This window comes from Taurulus bubalis (genome assembly GCF_910589615.1).
Source record: "Taurulus bubalis genome assembly, chromosome: 6".
Taxonomy (NCBI): domain Eukaryota; kingdom Metazoa; phylum Chordata; class Actinopteri; order Perciformes; family Cottidae; genus Taurulus; species Taurulus bubalis.
Genome location: NC_136594.1, coordinates 259,305 through 279,672, shown reverse-complemented (window position 1 = coordinate 279,672; position 20,368 = coordinate 259,305). Strand labels below are relative to the sequence as shown.

General features: G+C 44.2%; 1 protein-coding gene across 2 annotated transcripts; it reads right to left on the bottom strand.

The window, feature by feature from the left end:
• Positions 1-3,760: 3,760 nt before the first annotated feature.
• On the bottom strand, positions 3,761-19,697 carry LOC306737689 (calpain-2 catalytic subunit-like). Of its 2 annotated transcripts, none has more exons than XM_079219443.1 (21): positions 19,352-19,697; positions 16,129-16,198; positions 14,230-14,348; positions 12,264-12,397; positions 11,859-12,027; positions 11,334-11,417; positions 11,165-11,250; positions 10,745-10,810; positions 10,503-10,663; positions 10,067-10,236; positions 9,955-9,966; positions 9,096-9,307; positions 8,726-8,762; positions 8,435-8,500; positions 8,294-8,351; positions 7,233-7,297; positions 5,385-5,456; positions 5,191-5,269; positions 4,584-4,700; positions 4,315-4,373; positions 3,761-3,896 (listed from the first exon to the last, which is right to left on the bottom strand). In XM_079219443.1, exons 1-21 carry the CDS (start codon positions 19,586-19,588, stop codon positions 3,873-3,875), a joined length of 2,097 nt encoding a protein of 698 aa, XP_079075569.1. In that variant the 5' UTR covers positions 19,589-19,697; the 3' UTR covers positions 3,761-3,872. The 2 variants fall into 2 exon arrangements, with proteins under 2 accessions (XP_079075569.1, XP_079075570.1); XM_079219444.1 differs by having other exon boundaries at positions 5,385-5,453; positions 19,352-19,695.
• Positions 19,698-20,368: the final 671 nt, after the last annotated feature.

Genomic DNA, 20,368 nt, shown 5'->3' with positions numbered 1-20,368 from the left:
CCTGTACACAGGGATGAGAACACCTGTACACAGGGATGAGAACACCTGTACACAGGGATGAGAACACCTGTACACAGGGATGAGAATCAGATCAACGACTGAGAGCAGCTGACTCAGCACTCTGAAAGCTGTGTTTCCTGGCACCACCATCCCAGACTGGTACCAGACTCTGCTCCCAGTTCCAGACTGGTTTGATTCCATTTCAGAAGGTCTTAATTTAATAACTGGATTAATTTTCTCCCCTGAAGCTCAACATGAATATTAAAGTAAATAAATATTGTTTATGACGCTTTGTTTGACCAGGAATTCATATTTTACTAATAATAACAATATAATAACAATAATAATAACATAATAACAACAATATGATAATAATATAATAACAACATAATAATAACAATATAATAATAATATATAACAACATAATAATAACACTATAATAAACACAGCGTTCTCTTTCTCCATGGCTCTCCTGATGAAATGAAACAGGTTTGATGTTATTTCATAATCCATAATTTACTTACAGGCTCTGCTCTGATGACGCAGCAGACTTCTGATTGGTTCACAGACCTGAGACCAGAGCACGCGCTCAGAGACTTCACTCACCGGGTCTCCTGCGGGTCTCCTGCGGGTCTCCTGCGGGTCTCCTGCGGGTCTCCTGCGGGTCTCGGTCCGGGTCTCCGTGCGGCTGCTGGACTCTCAGTGCAGCACTACAGGGTGCTGTGTGGTGCTGTGTGGTGCTGTGAGATGTTATGGAGCTCTGCTGCAGGACGAGCCCCGCCCGGCGGCAGGGGCGGGGCTACACCACCACCATCATCATCTTCATCTTCTTCTTCTTCATCATCATTATAAGCTATTAGGCTCGTTCGAGACGAGCCAGTTCTGCGCAGAATCGATCGGCGGCGATCGGCGCGCAATGCATGCCGGTTAGATTTGTGTCCGACTTGCTCCCGACTTGCTCTGACGTCATGCACACGTGGTCAACGATACTCTCACGAGACTAAGTCGCTTTCGATTTCAGAGGCAGGTGCTGCAGTGGCTCTCCCCCGACTGCTCGGCCCAGTGCATGATGGGAAACGCCTGGCTGTCGCCACTTCAGAGAGCTGATTGGCTCTTAGATCTGACAGCAAACACCACGTGTTGTAGAAAATTTTTATTTCATGTGTAGTTGTAATACTTAACGCTGGATTATTGACTATTAGTCTCATGTTTGATCTAAAAACATTTATTGTGTGGTTGTTAATACAAAATCGTATTTATACAACACACATCAAAACTACTAGTAATGTATTTCACAGGCAGACATCAAAAGACCAAAGGATGCAGCTACACACTCATTTTTACATAAATATATATTTATAAACACATATAATAAAACCAAACGTGATCTGTAAACTACAAGTAAACAAAAGTTCGGAACTAACAGGAAGTACTTTTTTCTGTGACTTCCTGCGTAAACACAGCTGACAGCTGACAGACTTGATTGCAGTTTTTTGTCAACGCCTCCTGCTGCAAACGAGCCTATTGTGTAGTGTGGCTTTTATTGTGAAGGGGAAAACGGCAATATATAATAATGTGTATGATCTATATTATTATGATTATAGTAAATTAGGGCTGGGCAAAGTTGAAAAAATTTAACTGATTAATCGCATAATTTTTCTGAGATTAATCTCATTATGCGCCAAATTCAATAATGAAGTAAAAACTAGTGTATGTACAATACTAGTATTGCAGCTTTTATTTTAAAGTAATGTTATCAGAACAATATAACACTCTGGAGCAACAGCAACTTAACAACAGAATATAAATATAAAATATATGCCAGGGAAGAAAAAAAAAACATTTTATTTCTTTAATGCTTCTATATGACTGGTCATTCCATTAAATATTGTATTTATTTTCAGATGTTATAGACTATTTTATTCTAATGTAAAACAGCTTAATATCAAGCTGAAGAAGAAACATTTGTCTTTTATCAGGAAACAACATAAACAGTCTGTTCAGTAGTAAGGGTCCCTGTGAGGGACAAGCCCCTCCTTCTTTTGTCATGTTCAGTAGTAAGGGTCCCTGTGAGGGACAAGCCACTCCTTCTTTTGTCATGTTCAGTAGTAAGGGTCCCTGTGAGGGACAAGCCCCTCCTTCTTTTGTCATGTTCAGTAGTAAGGGTCCCTGTGAGGGACAAGCCCCTCCTTCTTGTGTCATGTTCAGTAGTAAGGGTCCCTGTGAGGGACAAGCCCCTCCTTCTTGTGTCATGTTCAGTAGTAAGGGTCCCTGTGAGGGACAAGCCCCTCCTTCTTTTGTCATGTTCAGTAGTAAGGGTCCCTGTGAGGGACAAGCCACGCCTTCTTTTGTCATGTTCAGTAGTAAGGGTCCCTGTGAGGGACAAGCCACGCCTTCTTTTGTCATGTTCAGTAGTATGGGTCCCTGTGAGGGACAAGCCACGCCTTCTTTTGTCATGTTCAGTAGTAAGGGTCCCTGTGAGGGACAAGCCACGCCTTCTTTTGTCATGTTCAGTAGTATGGGTCCCTGTGAGGGACAAGCCCCTCCTTCTGTTGTCATGTTCAGTAGTAAGGGTCCCTGTGAGGGACAAGCCACGCCTTCTTTTGTCATGTTCAGTAGTAAGGGTCCCTGTGAGGGACAAGCCACTCCTTCTTTTGTCATGTTCAGTAGTAAGGGTCCCTGTGAGGGACAAGCCCCTCCTTCTGTTGTCATGTTCAGTAGTAAGGGTCCCTGTGAGGGACAAGCCACGCCTTCTTTTGTCATGTTCAGTAGTAAGGGTCCCTGTGAGGGACAAGCCACGCCTTCTTTTGTCATGTTCAATTTGTTGCTTACCTTAAAGATGTATGTTAAAGAGCAGCAATTGATTCACTTTATACAAAAGCAATCAGTGCTTTTGATCTTGTTCAGTCGTTCTTACTCAGTGAGAAAAGTCCAGTCTGTGTTGTCTTGAACAAGAGCATGAAGTCTGGTTGGACGAGGTGGAAATGTGAAGGACAGCTGACAGGTATCTCAGCGGCGGCTTTGCGCGATTAATGTTCATCTGAATTAATGTTCATCTGGATTAATATTCATCTGGATTAATGTTCATCTGGATTAATGTTCATCTGAATTAATATTCATCTGGATTAATATTCATCTGGATTAATGTTCATCGGCAGCACCCGCTGCTCGCTGAGGACAGAAACTACAGAACAAGACGTGCTTCAGTCTGTTGGCAACAAGCCGGTCCTGAGGCTGTGGAAGCGCGCGCACATAAATCACTTCAAAGTAAAAGCAGAGCTGTTGTATTGCATTCATGGCGTGTATCTTATTTATTTTTATTTTTTTATTGACCTCACGCGGGCCGGACTGGGAGCTGTAAGACGCCCAGGTCTGAACTACGCCGTCTGGGAGAGATTTAAAGTGCAGCGCCTGTGCGGCAGCATTAAGACCCTCCAATGCACAAAAAAATAACTTTACGCATGATCTAATAATTAACGCCTTTAATAGTTTGCTGCATTAACGCGTTTTAACGCGTTACCGTGCCCAGCCCTATATATATTATTATATGATATAAACACATTATATGTATTATTATATAATCTGATATTACTTACGAGTCCTTGTTTGAACTTTATTTACGTGATAAATCTTTTGAGTTATGAAATTAATTCATAAATGAAGACTGAGAAGTTATGTGTTGTCTCTAGTGATGAAGAGGAGGAACCAGAATGAGAGTGTCTCAGTCTAAAGACGGAGCCCAGAACAAAGGATTGTGGGTAAACTTTATTGATATGATGAACTTTATTGATATGATGAACTTCATTGATAATATTGACGTTACAGAGAGATCAGATGAAACTCAGGAGGACCAGGATCAGGAAGCTCTGGACTCAGATCATCGCAAAGTTCAACCACTGAGGAAGACAGAGAGACCGGGTCAGAGGATGGACCTGGTGGGGCCCAGGCTCTGGGCCAGGCTCTGGGCCAGGCTCTGGACCAGGTTCTGGGCCAGGCTCTGGACCAGGCTCTGGACCAGGTTCTGGACCTGGTGGGGCCCAGGCTCTGGGCCAGGCTCTGGGCCAGGCTCTGGACCAGGTTCTGGGCCAGGCTCTGGACCAGGCTCTGGACCAGGTTCTGGACCTCGTGGGGCCCAGGCTCTGGGCCAGGCTCTGGACCAGGTTCTGGACCTGGTGGGGCCCAGGCTCTGGGCCAGGCTTTGGACCAGGCTCTGGGCCGGGCTCTGGACCAGGCTCTGGACCTGGTGGGGACCAGGTTCTGGACCAGGTTCTGGTTCTGCAGACCTGCATGTGTTTAACAGCGCTCTGGGCTCACCTGGGTGAAGTCAAGCTCGATGGAGCCGCTGTCGTGAGCGTCCAGCTTCTTAAAGATCTCTGAGGAGGAAGAGGAGGAAGAGGAGACACATGTTGAAGCTGCCAGCTAGCTCGCTAGCTCATTAGCTCGTTAGCTCGCTATTCAAAATGGAATTATTGACACTGTATCTGACTCATCAGGTTTTGTGGACAGGTCCAAATACGACAATGAGCCTATGCTGCTAACAGGTAGAACATAGAGAACATGAGAACGTAGAGAGAGGAACCCACTGAACATCATCTCCAGCCTCATCAGACATCCGGTGAAGTTGTCGAAGTCGATGGTCATGTCGGGGTCCGAGTAGCGAGCCACCAGCAGCTGGTAGATGCAGTTGTTGAGAGAGAACCCTGCAGGAGAACCAGGGTTATGTTCATGCATATATATATATATATATATATATATATATATATATATATATATATATATATATATATATATATATATATATACATACATACATACATATAAATATATATATATATATATATATATATATATATATATATATATATATATATGTATATATACAGGTTGTTTATGCTCATACAGTAATATAAGAACCAGGGTTATGTTAATAAAGTAATATATTAACCATGTTTATGTTAATAAAGTTCCTGTTTCCTGCTTCCTCAACAGGAAACAGGAAACAGGTGTGATGCAGCAGGAAAACAATCACTCATTTCCTCATGACTCACTTTCAGCCCTGAACACGTTTAACTGTTCCTCTGGAGAAGCAATGAGGACGGAGGACTAACTAAGTCTCATTATAACAGGACTGTACTAACTTTAGTCTGTGTAGGAGGAAGAGGAGGAGGAGGAGGAGGAGGAAGAACTGACCTGCGTCTTTGAAGGCCACTCTCATCTCTGGAGTGCTCATCGTTCCTGAGTTATCAGTGTCATTCTTCTTGTAGATGGTCTGCACACGCACACACACACACACACACACACACACACACACACACACACACACACACGTTGGTGTCTGTCCTCAGGTGAGTGCAGGTGTAGAGGTCAGAGGTCACAGGTCTTACCAGGTATCTCTGCACCTTCTTCCACAGAGTGGCGAACTCACCGAGGCCCAGCTTCCCGTTGCCACTGTCCTGCTGAGCCGTTAAGGAACAACAACAACAACAAGAAGGTCTGTCCACCTCCATGTGTTTACAGGAACAACAACAACAACAACAAGGTCTGTCCGTCTCCATGTGTTTACAGGAACAACAACAACAACAACAAGGTCTGTCCACCTCCATGTGTTTACAGGAACAACAACAACAACAACAAGGTCTGTCCACCTCCATGTGTTTACACGAACAACAACAACAACAACAAGGTCTGTCCACCTCCATGTGTTTACAACAACAAGGTCTGTCCACCTCCATGTGTTTACACGAACAACAACAACAACAACAAGGTCTGTCCACCTCCATGTGTTTACACGAACAACAACAACAACAACAAGGTCTGTCCACCTCCATGTGTTTACAACAACAAGGTCTGTCCACTTCCATGTGTTTACAGGAACAACAACAACAACAACAAGGTCTGTCCGTCTCCATGTGTTTACAGGAACAACAACAACAACAACAAGGTTTGTCCACTTCCATGTGTTTACACGAACAACAACAACAACAACAAGGTCTGTCCACCTCCATGTGTTTACAGGAACAACAACAACAAGGTCTGTCCACTTCCATGTGTTTACACGAACAACAACAACAACAACAAGGTCTGTCCACCTCCATGTGTTTACAGGAACAACAACAACAACAACAAGGTCTGTCCACCTCCATGTGTTTACACGAACAACAACAACAACAACAACAAGGTCTGTCCACCTCCATGTGTTTACACGAACAACAACAACAACAACAAGGTCTGTCCACCTCCATGTGTTTACAGGAACAACAACAACAAGGTCTGTCCACCTCCATGTGTTTACACGAACAACAACAACAAGGTCTGTCCACTTCCATGTGTTTACAGGAACAACAACAACAAGCTCTGTCCACTTCCATGTGTTTACACGAACAACAACAACAACAACAAGGTCTGTCCACCTCCATGTGTTTACAGGAACAACAACAACAACAACAACAAGGTCTGTCCACTTCCATGTGTTTACAGGAACAACAACAACAAGGTCTGTCCACCTCCATGTGTTTACAGGAACAACAACAACAAGGTCTGTCCACCTCCATGTGTTTACAGGAACAACAACAACAACCACAAGGTCTGTCCACCTCCATGTGTTTACAGGAACAACAACAACAACAACAAGGTCTGTCCGCCTCCATGTGTTTACAGGAACAACAACAACAACAACAAGGTCTGTCCATCTCCATGTGTTTACAGGAACAACAACAACAACGACAAGGTCTGTCCACCTCCATGTGTTTACAGGAACAACAACAACAACGACAAGGTCTGTCCACCTCCATGTGTTTACAGGAACAACAACAACAACAACAAGGTCTGTCCACCTCCATGTGTTTACAGGAAGAACAACAACAACAACAAGGTCTGTCCACCTCCATGTGTTTACAGGAACAACAACAACAAGGTCTGTCCACCTCCATGTGTTTACAGGAACAACAACAAGGTCTGTCCACCACCATGTGTTTACAGGAACAACAACAACAAGGTCTGTCCACCTCCATGTGTTTACAGGAACAACAACAACAATGTCTGTCCACCTCCATGTGTTTACAGGAACAACAACAACAACAACAACAAGGTCTTACCACCTCCATGTGTTTACAGGAACAACAACAACAAGGTCTGTCCACCTCCATGTGTTTACAGGAACAACAACAACAACAAGGTCTGTCCACCTCCATGTGTTTACAGGAACAACAACAACAACAACAGCAACAGGATACGTCCATCAGGTTCACCATCACCCTGCAGGTCTCCAGGCTGAAGCCGTCCGTCTTTATGTCGGTTCCTGTGAAGAAGACACGACAGGGCTTACCCACAATGCAACAGGGGGCAGGTAGGTCAACAACATCACCTGTCCTCTTACCCACAATGCAACAGGGAGCAGGTAGGTCAACAACATCCCCTGTCCCCTTACCCATAATGCAACAGGGAGCAGGTAGGTCAGGTGAACAGGTAAAGAGATAAACAAGTGAACAGGTGATCAGGTGAACAGGTGAACATGTGATCAGGTGAACAGGTAAACAGGTGAACAAGTGATCAGGTAAACAGGTGATCAGGGATACAGGTGAACAAGTGATCAGGTAAACAGGTGATCAGGTGAACAGGTGACCAAGTGAACAGGTGAACAAGGTAAACAGGTGATCAGGTGATCAGGTGAACCGGTGAGCCGGTGATCAGGTAAACAGGTGATCAGGTGACCAAGTGAACAGGTGATCAGGTGACCAAGTGAACAGGTGATCAGGTAAACAGGTGATCAGGTAAACAGGTGAACAAGTGATCAGGTAAACAGGTGAACAAGTGATCAGGTAAACAGGTGATCAGGTAAACAGGTGATCAAGTGAACAGGTGATCAGGTAAACAGGTGAACAGGTGATCAGGTGACCAAGTGATCAGGTAAACAGGTGATCAGGTAAACAGGTGATCAAGTGAACAGGTGATCAGGTAAACAGGTGACCAAGTGAACAGGTGATCAGGTGACCAAGTGAACAGGTGATCAGGTAAACAGGTGATCAGGTAAACAGGTGAACAAGTGATCAGGTAAACAGGTGAACAAGTGATCAGGTAAACAGGTGATCAAGTGAACAGGTGATCAGGTAAACAGGTGATCAGGTGAACAGGTGATCAGGTGATTAGGTAAACAGGTGAACAGGTGACTAAGTGAACAGGTAAACAGGTGAACAAGGTAAACAGGTGATCAGGTGAACAAGGTAAACAGGTGATTCGGTGAACAGGTGATCAGGTGAACAGGTGATCAGGTGAACAGGTGAGCAGCTGGACTCACGTTTGGCTACGATCTTGTTCAGGATGGTCTTCAGCTCCGGTGCAGAGATCTCCATGTCCTGAAACACAGAGGTTTGTAGAGGATCAGCCAGGACTCTGCTCTGATTGGCCCCCGCCATACAGGAAGTGATGTCATACTTACGGCTCCGGCGAGTTTGGCGAAGAGGCCTCTGAACGCTGCGTCCACCTCTTCATCTGACACGGTCTCCTAGAGACAATCACCACGGCAACAGTAACAACGTTAACAATACACTTCATTTAAAAACGCATGCACCTGTAATCCATTATTGTGTAAACTATCGCTAATACGTCTGAACCACTTTCTGGAAATCATAATTAATAAATGATTTAAACTGAGTTCATAGTTCATGTTCCACATCGTTGGTTCTGGTTCTGTTGATGGATCAGAAGGTAAAACACCAGAAGTACTCACGTCCTCTAGCTCTGCACTGACAGGGTCATCGCACGGTCTGAGGAGGAACAGTGAGAACAGTTAGAACCCAGTGAGAACCGTTAGAACACAGTGAGAACCCAGTGAGAACACAGACTCCAGGTCTTTGAAGGTTTATGAGGTGTTTGAGGACCACAGAACAGAGAAGGAACCGTTAAATCACAGTCAGAACCCAGACTCCAAGACTATGAAGGTTTAAGAGGCGTTTGAGGACCACAGGACAGAGAAGGAACAAAGAGAACTCAGTGAGAACACAGTGAGAACCCAGACTCCACGACTATGAAGGTTTAGGAGGCGTTTGAGGACCACAGGACAGACCGTGGACCTGAGACTGAGCAGGACGGGGTCTTACACGGTCTCGGTCTGCTTCTCGGAGAACACCCGGATGCAGAAGTCCCCGTTGAGGTGCGGCTCGAAGGTGGACGGGACCACCAGGTACTCCCCGGGCGGCAGCTTGAAGCGCGTGCTGACCTCCCGCAGGTTGATGAAGGTCTCGGACTTGGCGGTCTGAGCGTGAGTCAGGAAGAAGTTCTTGTCCAGGTGCACCTCCCTCTGCCCGTAGAACTGAGGGGACAACGGCCAATCAGACGACGGGTCTCGGCCAATAGGAACGTTCTTAAAGAACGCTCAGACCTCGTGTTCTTAACATTCTCTTCACATCAGGTGTTTTACATGAAAGCTCTCTGATGGTGCTTTTACAGACCCTCTGATGTCTGAGCTTTAACAGGTCAGCTGAGGAAAAGTGACTTCCTTAAACCTCTTTAGGCCCAAGCCACCCAGTGCCTCTTTTTGAAAACAAAACAAAACAACAGAAACTTTAGCCCCCATTTGGGGGGCTTTGGGTCTCAGAAGGTTAATTAAAGGAACAGTTCCACATTGAGATAAATCCTTGAGAGTCAGAAGTCCAGATTGATGTCTGTGCAGCAGCTGGTTATCTTAGCTTAGCATAAAGGTGCCAGAAAGGACATTTCTTGATTTTCAACTCAACTCTTTGATTTTGTTTGCATATTTGAAGAGAAGATATTGATTATCGATCGATCTGAAGACGACTGAATGCTAAATACTAAAACAGCATTATCATGACATCATCACATCATCACCACGGCAACGAGGCAAAGCTTCCTCTTCACCCCCTTTATTAAAGACATGGATTTAAAAGTGGGAGGAGCTTGACCTTTGACCTGCAGGTGGCGGCGGCGGCCAGAACTCACCTGTTTTGGAACCTGAAGAAAAGCACAAGACGAGAGACCAACGTTACTGGAGAACGAACCTCATCACGTCTTCGTCTGATCCGGTTCTCTACGGGTTCTCTCCGGTTCTCACCTCGTAGATGGCGAAGCCGACGGTGTGCATGTCCTCTCCTTGTTTACGGAGCTTCCGCCGGTTCTTCTGGATCAGACCGACCACGAAGCTGCAGCCCACCTCGCCATCCTCCGGGTCGTCGTCCTCCTCCTCCAGCCGGATCACAAACTGAGGGTTCATCCAGAAGGTGTCTGCAGAGGGTCAGGGTGAGGTCTGATCAGAGGGGTCCCCCAGACCAGGTCTCTGATCAGACCTTACCCTGAGAACAGTGCAGTACTGTACAGTACAGTACCTTCTGTACAGTACCTTCATCCAGAAGGTACTGTACAGTACCTTCAGTATAGTGGATGAAGGGTTCATCCAGAAGGTGTCTGCAGAGGGGGGCCCCTCTGATCAGACCTCACCCTGACCCTGGCACAGGTACCTGTAAGTACCTGGTACAGGAACCGGTACTTACAGGGATTGTTCCTGCAGCCTCCGGCGGTGGACCCTCTCCTCCAGGTGCCGTCAAACTTGCTGATGCTCCAGTGCTTGACGGAGTCGTCGTCGATGGTGTCGGGGGTCAGAGTGCAGACCTCCACACGGTTGTAGTGCCGCGAGAACTCGCTGAAGGACATCCTGCAGTGATAGGAAAGAGAGGAGCTCTCACTCTGCAGCAGGAAACACCAGCACCACCACGTCACTGCGGCGACTACCCACCAGAACTCTCCGTCCTCTGCGTTGGCGTGGGGACAGTCTCCCTGCACGGAGTTCCACTCAGACGATCTGTACGAGCATAAAAATACAAATTATAATAATAACGAGAAGACAGGAACCCACTAAAACCAGCAGATGGTCTGCAGGTCCACGGTGAGACCGGCTGGCCCCTCTCTTCTGGTCTCATCACGTCTCAGTTTGTCTTAATCTGATCTGGATTATGATGTATTGAGTGTTCTGATAAATTAAAAGCTTCAATGAGAAAGACCTTCGTGAGGTGATCGGTTTCATTGGTTCTGACAGATACTCATAGAACCTAAGGTTATTATTGTGGGTCCGTATCCTCCTGATCTACTTTGGAGAAAGGAAGAATTCATATAGAAGGTTAAACATGTGTGTGTGTGTGTGTGTGTGTGTATTTACCCGTCGCTCCAGGCTCCGGTCCACTCCACCTGACCCCATGGGTTCCTGACCCTCACCAGCTTCTCCATCCGGCCGCGGTAGTTCACCTGGACACAAACACAACGTTTTATTCTGCTCTCCTTTCATCTGTTCTTCTACTCCTCCTTTCATCTGCAGGAAGTGACCTCACCTCCACGGCGCCGGTCAGCGAGTAGGCGTGGCCTTTCACCAACTTCTGACGGGTCACGGCCTCCGAGTCCGAAGCGCTTGTGATCTGCAACGAGGTTTAGTCATCAATCGTCCAAGCTCCGAAAACAAAACAGATCAGGTCTATGTGGTCTCGGGTCTACGTGGTCTTGAATCTACGTGGTCTCGGGTCTACGTGGTCTTGGGTCTACGTGGTCTCGAATTTACGTGGTCTCGGGTCTATGTGGTCTCGAATTTACGTGGTCTCGGGTCTACGTGGTCTTGGGTCTACGTGGTCTTGGGTCTACGTGGTCTCGAATTTACGTGGTCTCGGGTCTACGTGGTCTTGGGTCTACGTGGTCTTGGGTCTACGTGTTCCCGGGCCTACGTGGTTTCGGGTCTACTTTGTCTCGAATTTATGTGGTCTCGGGTCTACATGGTCTCGGGTCTACGTGGTCTCGGGTCTACGTGGTCTCAGGTCTACGTGGTCTCGGGTCTACGTGGTCCCGGGTCTACGTGGATGACTCACGTCGATGGAGCAGCCCAGCAGCGCTCCAGCCTCCAGGGCCTTCTTGATGATCTGGAACAGGTTGGAGGGCGGGCGTTGGAGGTCAAAGTTCTCGGCGATGCCTCCGGTGAAGTCCTCAAAGCCCTCGGTGGTGGAGCCTCCGGACAAGGACTCATAGCAGCCGTTGACTCTGAGAGGAACACAGCCGGCCTTAGAGGGAACCAGACTCCACATGTATGCAGACGACTTACTTCTGTTCATACGCTTCCTGCTTTATTATATATATATATATATATATATATATATATATATATATATATATATATATATCTTACTTGGCGTAGAACTTCTCCAGGAGGGGGCGCTTCATATGTTATATATATATATATATATATATATATATAATATAATAAATATATCTCTTACTTGGCATAGGCCTTCTCCAGCAGGGCGCTCCAGAACTCCCGCCCCTCCGCCGAGTGGACGAACAGCAGCTCTCCGTCTTTGACCGGCAGGCGGTCGTCGATCACCACGTCCACCCACTCACCGAACTGCCAGAACTGAGGCGGGAGTCAAGAACAAACACTGATGAAAGTCTTCCTTAGTGGTCTGAATTCTTATTTCTGTCTCCAGCTTTTCAAATAATTTACTTAATTCTTTATTCTGTCTTATTTTGAGAAGTATAAAACAAACTTTCAATAAGAAACATCTCTATGACCTCTAAGAAACGTCAGTGTCCTTAGAGATTACAAGCAGTCTTAAGTAATTACTTAGTTGATTGCAACCTGCTCTCGGCCCTCATGTCCAGGAGCTTCACCTTCCAGCTCGTTTAGTTCATGCTTCATTACAGATGTGCAGGTTCTCCTCTGTGGAGAGATCCGCTCTGCCAGAGGTTCCACTGAGAACGTCCAAACCTTCGAGATCATAAAGTTTCCAACTGGCCTAATAGGAACTCTTATAGTTTGGCATCCACATGGAGGATGTGAGCTAAGTGAGTCAGAGCCACGGGTGAGTCAGAGCCGCTGGAAGCTTCCGTTCTGAAGAACCGGGTCACCAAGTTGTGGAAACGTAATCGTTGTCTCTAGAGTGTGAATCACATTAGTTGTGGAATTCCACAGGGTTCAATGTTGGGTCCCATGTTATTTTACTTTATCATGGTTGCACCTACGAATGGCTGCAAAGAGTCTAACTTCTGCTCTAAATCAGAGCTGAAGGTTTATCTGCAGGTAACCATAGCAGGTAACCATAACAGGTAACCATAGCAGGTAACCATAGCAGGTAACCATAACAGGCAACCATAGCAGGTAACCATAGCAAATAACCATAGCAGGTAACCATAACAGGTAGCTATAGCAGGTAACCGTAGCAGGTAACCATAGCAGGTAACCATAACAGGAAACCATAGCAGGTAACCATAGCAGGTAACCATAGCAGGTAACTATAGCAGGTAACTATAGCAGGTAAGTATAGCAGGTAATCATAGCAGGCAACCATAACAGGCAACCCTAGCAGGTAACTATAGCAGGTAACCATAACAGGTAACCATAACAGGTAACCATAACAGGCAACCATAGCAGGTAACCATAGCAGGTAACGATAACAGGTAACTATAGCAGGTAACCATAACAGGTAACTGTAGCAGGCAACCATAACAGGTAAGTATAGCAGGAAACCATAACAGGTAATTATAGCAGGTAACCACAACAGGTAAGTATAGCAGGTAAACATAACAGGTATCTATAGCAGGTAACCATAGCAGGCAACCTTAGCAGGCAACCATAACAGGTAACCATAGCAGGCAACCATAGCAGGTAACCATAGCAGGTAACCATAGCAGGTAACTATAGCAGGTAACCATAGCAGGTAACTATAGCAGGTAACCATAGCAGGCAACTATAGCAGGTAAGTATAGCAGGCAACCATAGCAGGTAACCATAGCAGGTAACTATAGCAGGTAGGTATAGCAGGTAATCATAGCAGGTAACCATAGCAGGTAACTAAAGCAGGTAACCATAACAGGTAACCATAGCAGGTAACTATAGCAAGTAACCATAGCAGGTAACCATAGCAGGTAACCATAGCAGGTAACGATAACAGGTAACTATAGCAGGCAACCATAACAGGTAACCATAACAGGTAACCATAACAGGTAAGTATAGCAGGTAACCATAGCAGGTAACCATAACAGGTAAGTATAGCAGGTAAACATAGCAAGTAAGTATAGCAGGTAACCATAGATAGCAGGTAACTATAGCAGGTAACTATAGCAGGTAAATATAGCAGGCAACTACAGCAGGTAACCATGACAGGTAACCATAGCAGGTCACCTTCCATAAAGTCCAGACTTTCTGGGCGTGTACATACTTAAAGTGTTAACGACTCGTTCCATTACCTGGAAGTGGAAGATGCCGGCGTAGTCGTCACCAAAGCCCTGGTCCGTGGGCACGACTCGGGCCATCACATACTCATTCAGCGTCAGCGAGGCGATGGCCGCCAACAGCCAGCAGTCACCTGGACGGACAAGAGAACACCTGAAGACCTTCACACACAACCTCCTGATGATCTACCTGATCTCAGATGAGGATGCACTGTTTGTCCTGAGGGTGACTTTAACTCTGAGCGCAGACTAGTTAATGCTCTGAGAGAGACTAGTGAACGCTCTGAGAGAGACTAGTTAACACTCTGAGAGCAGACTAGTTAACACACTGAGAGCAGACTAGTTAACACTCTGAGAAAGACTAGTTAACACTCTGAGAGAGACTAGTTAATACTCTGAGAGAGACTAGTTAACGCTCTGAGAGAGACTAGTTAGCGGGGAGCGAGTGCATCAAACCGGAAACTAAGATGAGGAATTTTCTCTGTCGCTGAAATGCGATACACAACGTTTGGTGGCTACAACTATTTTGTGCTGAAAGGGAGCTTACTATTACTATTTATAAAGTCACAGGTACCCGTATTATAAAAGCAATAAGGTACTCGAGGCAGTACTGTATCTACAATAATGTACAGTTCTAGGGTGCTGTTAAACCCTTGAACTGTACATTATTGACAATATAGTACTGCATTATTGCTTAACTATCATACACTTCACTGTATATATTATATATATTATACATCATACACTTCACTGTATATATTATATATCATACACTTCACTGTGTGCTATATATTATATATCATACACTTCACTGTATATATTATATATCATACACTTCACTGTATATATTATATATATTATACATCATACACTTCACTGTGTGCTATATATTATATATCATACACTTCACTGTATATATTATATGTATTCTATATCATACACTTCACTGTGTGCTATATATTATATATCATACACTTCACTGTATATATTATACATCATACACTTCACTGTATATATTATATATATTATACATCATACACTTCACTGTGTGCTATATATTATATATCATACACTTCACTGTCTATATTATATATCATACACTTCACTGTGTGCTATATATTATACATCATACACTTCACTGTATATATTATATATATTATACATCATACACTTCACTGTGTGCTATATATTATATATCATACACTTCACTGTATATATTATACATCATACACTTCACTGTATATATTATACATCATACACTTCACTGTATACATTATATATATATATATTATACATCATACACTTCACTATATATATTACATCATAACTCCATAACACCATAACTCCTATATATGGTTTCGTCGTCATGGAGACTCTTCTGTTCTTTCACCACAAACATTCACTGAGTTTAACGCACTGAGAGAGAGGTTTCACTCTGGACTAAAGTCCTGGACCGAGCAGCTTCACTTCCTGTGTGTGTGTGTGTGTGTGTGTGTGTGTGCGTGCAGGGTGTGTCCTCATTGGTTCACAGCCCATATCCTCTAACAATAGCTGGCAGCCTCTTTACAGCAGATCCTCCTCTCAGCCGGCTCTCATTAAGTTCTCCAGTCAGCAAAGGTTCTGCTGTAAACACGGTGGGTTCTCATTAAGTTCTCCAGTCAGTAAAGGTTCTGCTGTAAACACGGTGGGTTCTCATTAAGTTCTCCAGTCAGAAAAGGTTCTGCTGTAAACACGGTGGGTTCTCGGTGGGTTCTCCGGTCAGTAAAGGTTCTGCTGTAAACACAGTGGGTTCTCATTAGGTTCTCCGGTCAGTAAAGGTTCCGCTGTAAACACGGTGGGTTCTCAGTGGGTTCTCAGAGCTGAAAGGACCGCATCTGTTCTGTGGTGTGTTCAGGGACAGTGAGGAAAACTCACCTAGCGCTCCCTGGCAGATGTCGGTTCTGGAGGCTCCGCCCACAATGAACTCAGGATTAGAGACCAGTTCCTAAAGGGGTCGAGACCAGAGGCCGGATCAGAACCACTAAAGATACTCTCATACTGCTAGTACTACTATCATACTGTTAGTACTACTATCATAGTGCTAGTAATACTATCATAGTGCTAGTAATACTCGACCCAGAACAGAGTACTCTGTGTACTACTAAGTACCTGTAACTGTGTACTAAGTACCTGTAATGTGTACTAAGTACCTGTAATGTGTACTGTAATGTGTACTAAGTACCTGTAATGTGTACTCTAATGCTTCATGGTGAACTGTTTGTGTTCTTTATATGAATGTTGAGGAGCAGCTCTGTTCATGAGAGCCTAGTGACTCATCTCTGTGCTATTCAGGATCTCTGATGACTCATTGTATTCCTCCTCTAACACGTTCCTCAGATATGTCATGTGATCTAGACACAAGAACATATGAATATCTAACATGTTCCTCAGATATGTCAAGTGATCTAGACACTAAAACATATGAATATCTTAATAATGTAGTATCTATTTGACTAGATCCTATGCATGTGTGCTTTATCCAGTATTGATATTCATTATGCTGAAAACTCAAGTTCAGATGATGTTGAATATAACATCTGTATATATAACACATGTATATATATAACATCTATATAACATCTGTATGTATAATATATGTTGTATATACATATGTTATATATATACATGTGTTGTATATACAGATGTTATATACAACATCTGTATAAATATACAGATGTTATATACATACAGATGTTGTATATATATATAACATTTGTTTATATATATATATATACAGATGTTATATATAAATATATACAGATGTTGTATATATATAACATCTGTATATATATATACAAATGCTATATATATACAGATGTTGTATATATATACATGTGTTGTATATACAGATGTTATATATATAACATCTGTATATATATACAGATGTTGTATATATACAGATGTTGTATATATACATGTGTTGTATATATATATATATATATATATATATGTGTTGTATATACAGATGTTATATACATACAGATGTTGTATATATACATAACATCTGTATATATATATATATATATATATATATATATATATATATATATACAGATGTTATATATACAGATGTTGTATATATATACATGTGTTGTATATACAGATGTTATATATATATATACCATCTGTATATATATATACAGATGTTATATACACTCACCTAAAGGACTACTAGGAACACCATACTAATACTGTGTTTGACCCCCTTTCGCCTTCAGAACTTAATTCTATGTGGCATTGATTCAACAAGGTGCTGAAAGCATTCTTTAGAAATGTTGGCCCATATTGATAGGATAGCATCTTGCAGTTGATGGAGATTTGTGGGATGCACATCCAGGGCACAAAGCTCCCGTTCCACCACATCCCAAAAATGCTCTATTGGGTTGAGATCTGGTGACTGTGGGGGCCATTTTAGTACAGTGAACTCATTGTCATGTTCAAGAAACCAATTAGAAATGATTGGAGCTTTGTGACATGGTGCATTATCCTGCTGGAAATAGCCATCAAAGGATGGGTACATGGTGGCCATAAAGGGATGGACATGGTCAGAAACAATGCTCAGGTAGGCCGTGGCATTTAAACGATGCCCAATTGGCACAAAGGGGCCTAAAGTGTGCCAAGAAAACATCCCCCACACCATTACACCACCATCAGCCTGCACAGTGGTAACAAGGCATGATGGATCCATGTTCTCATTCTGTTTACGCCAAATTCTGACTCTACCATCTGAATGTCTCAACAGAAACCGAGACTCATCAGACCAGGCAACATTTTTCCAGTCTTCAACTGTCCAATTTTGGTGAGCTCTTGCAAATTGTAGCCTATTGTTCCTATTTGTAGTGGAGATGAGTGGTACCCGGTGGGGTCTTCTGCTGTTGTAGCCCATCCGTTGTGCGTGTTGTGGCTTCACAAATGCTTTGCTGCATACCTCGGTTGTAACGAGTGGTTATTTCAGTCAAAGTTGCTCTTCTATCAGCTCGAATCAGTCGGCCCATTCTCCTCTGACCTCTAGCATCAAAAAGGCATTTTCGCCCACAGGACTGCCGCATATTGGATGCTTTTCCCTTTTCACACCATTCTTTGCAAACCCTAGAAATGGTTGTGCGTGAAAATCCCAGTAACTGAGCAGATTGTGAAATACTCAGACCGGCCCGTCTGGCACCAACAACCATGCCACGCTCAAAATTGCTTAAATCACCTTTCTTTCCCATTCTGACATTCAGTTTGGAGTTCAGGAGATTGTCTTGACCAGGACCACACCCCTAAATGCTTTGAAGCAACTGCCATGTGATTGGTTGATTAGATAATTGCATTAATGAGAAATTGAACAGGTGTTCCTAATAATCCTTCAGGTGTGTGCATATACACAGATGTTGTATATATACATGTGTTGTATATACAGATGTTATATATATAGCATCTGTATATATACATATGTTATATATATATATATATAACATCTGTATATACAACATCTGTATGTATAATATCTGTATATATATATATATATATATATATATATATATAACATCTGTATATATATACAACATCTGTATGTATAACATCTGTATATATATAATATCTGTATATGTAACATCTGTATATATATAGCATCTGTATATATAACATCTGTATATATATAACATCTGTATATACAACATCTCCATATATAACATCTGTATATACAACGTTTCCATATATACCATCTGTATATATATAACATCTGTATATACACTACATCTGTGTATATAACATCTGTATAAACATTACATCTGTATATATAACATCTGTATATACAACATTTTCATATATAACATCTGTATATACATAACATCTGTATGTACATCATCTCCATATATAACATCTGTATATCCAGATGTTATATATGGAGATGATGTTGTGTGTATATATATATATATATATATATATATATATATATATATATATATATATATATATTTAGGGTGGAGCAGCAGGTATTCAGCCCCGCCCTTCACACTCATCAAACGAGCCCCCTGGATCCGGGTCTCCCCGGGTCCGGGTCCCCCCGGGTCTCCCCGGGTCCCGGTCCGGGTCCGGGTACCGGTCCGGGTCTTACCGTGGGCCTCTTCCAGCTGACGCCCCGAACCTTGGCGGAGCTGCGGCCCAGCTCTTTGAAGCCCAGCGCCTCGGGCGCGGCGGGGAAGGCCGGGTCGCAGAACAGCTTCCCGGAGGAGCGGCACTGCGCGCGCAGCCCGCAGAAGTCCTGGTTCAGGTACCGGACCGCGTTGGCGTTGGTGCCGAAGCCCGCGGCCAGCGCGCGCCTCTTGGCCAGGGTGGAGGCCACGCCGGACATGATGGAAAAGTTATGAAGTTATGAAGTTATGGAGTTATGAAGTTATGGAGTTATGGAAAGAGAAGCTAGAAACGCTCCGCAGATTTTTCTCAGCAAACTTTTCTTCTCAAACCTCCAGACCTCCGCCCCGAGGAGGAGCCTGTCTGTCAGACGAGGAGGAGCCTGTCTGTCTGACGCGCTGCGCCGCGCCCTCAGCTGTCTGTCTGTCTGTCTGTCTGTCTCCCGCTCTCTCTCTCTCTCTCTCTCTCTCTCTCTCTCTCTCTCTCTCTCTCGCTCTCTCTCTCTCTCTCTCTCTCTCTCTCTCTCTCTCTCTCTCTCTCTCTCTCTCTCTGTCTGAAGTCTGAACAGCATACTTCAGATTCCTGTGTGTTTACTACTTTAAAGCTGTGTTCCTGAGAGAACCAGAAGAGAACCGGAGGAGACCTCAAGGGGAAACAAGAGGGGGGAACCAGACCGGAACCAAAAGAGAACCAGAGGAGGAACCAGTGGGGAAACTAGAGGAGAAACAAGAGGGTGAACCAGTGGGGGAACCAGAGGAGAACCAGGGAGAACCAGAGGAGAACCAGAGGGGGGACCAGAGGGGAACCAGTGGGGGAACCAGATGGGAACCAGAGGAGAAACAAGAGGGGGAACCAGTGGGGAACCAGAGCGGAACCAGAGGGGGAACCAGAGGAGAAACAAGAGGGGGAACCAGTGGGGAACCAGAGCGGAACCAGAGGGAGAACCAGAGGAGAAACAAGAGGGGGAACCAGAGGGAGAACCAGAGGAGAAACAAGAGGG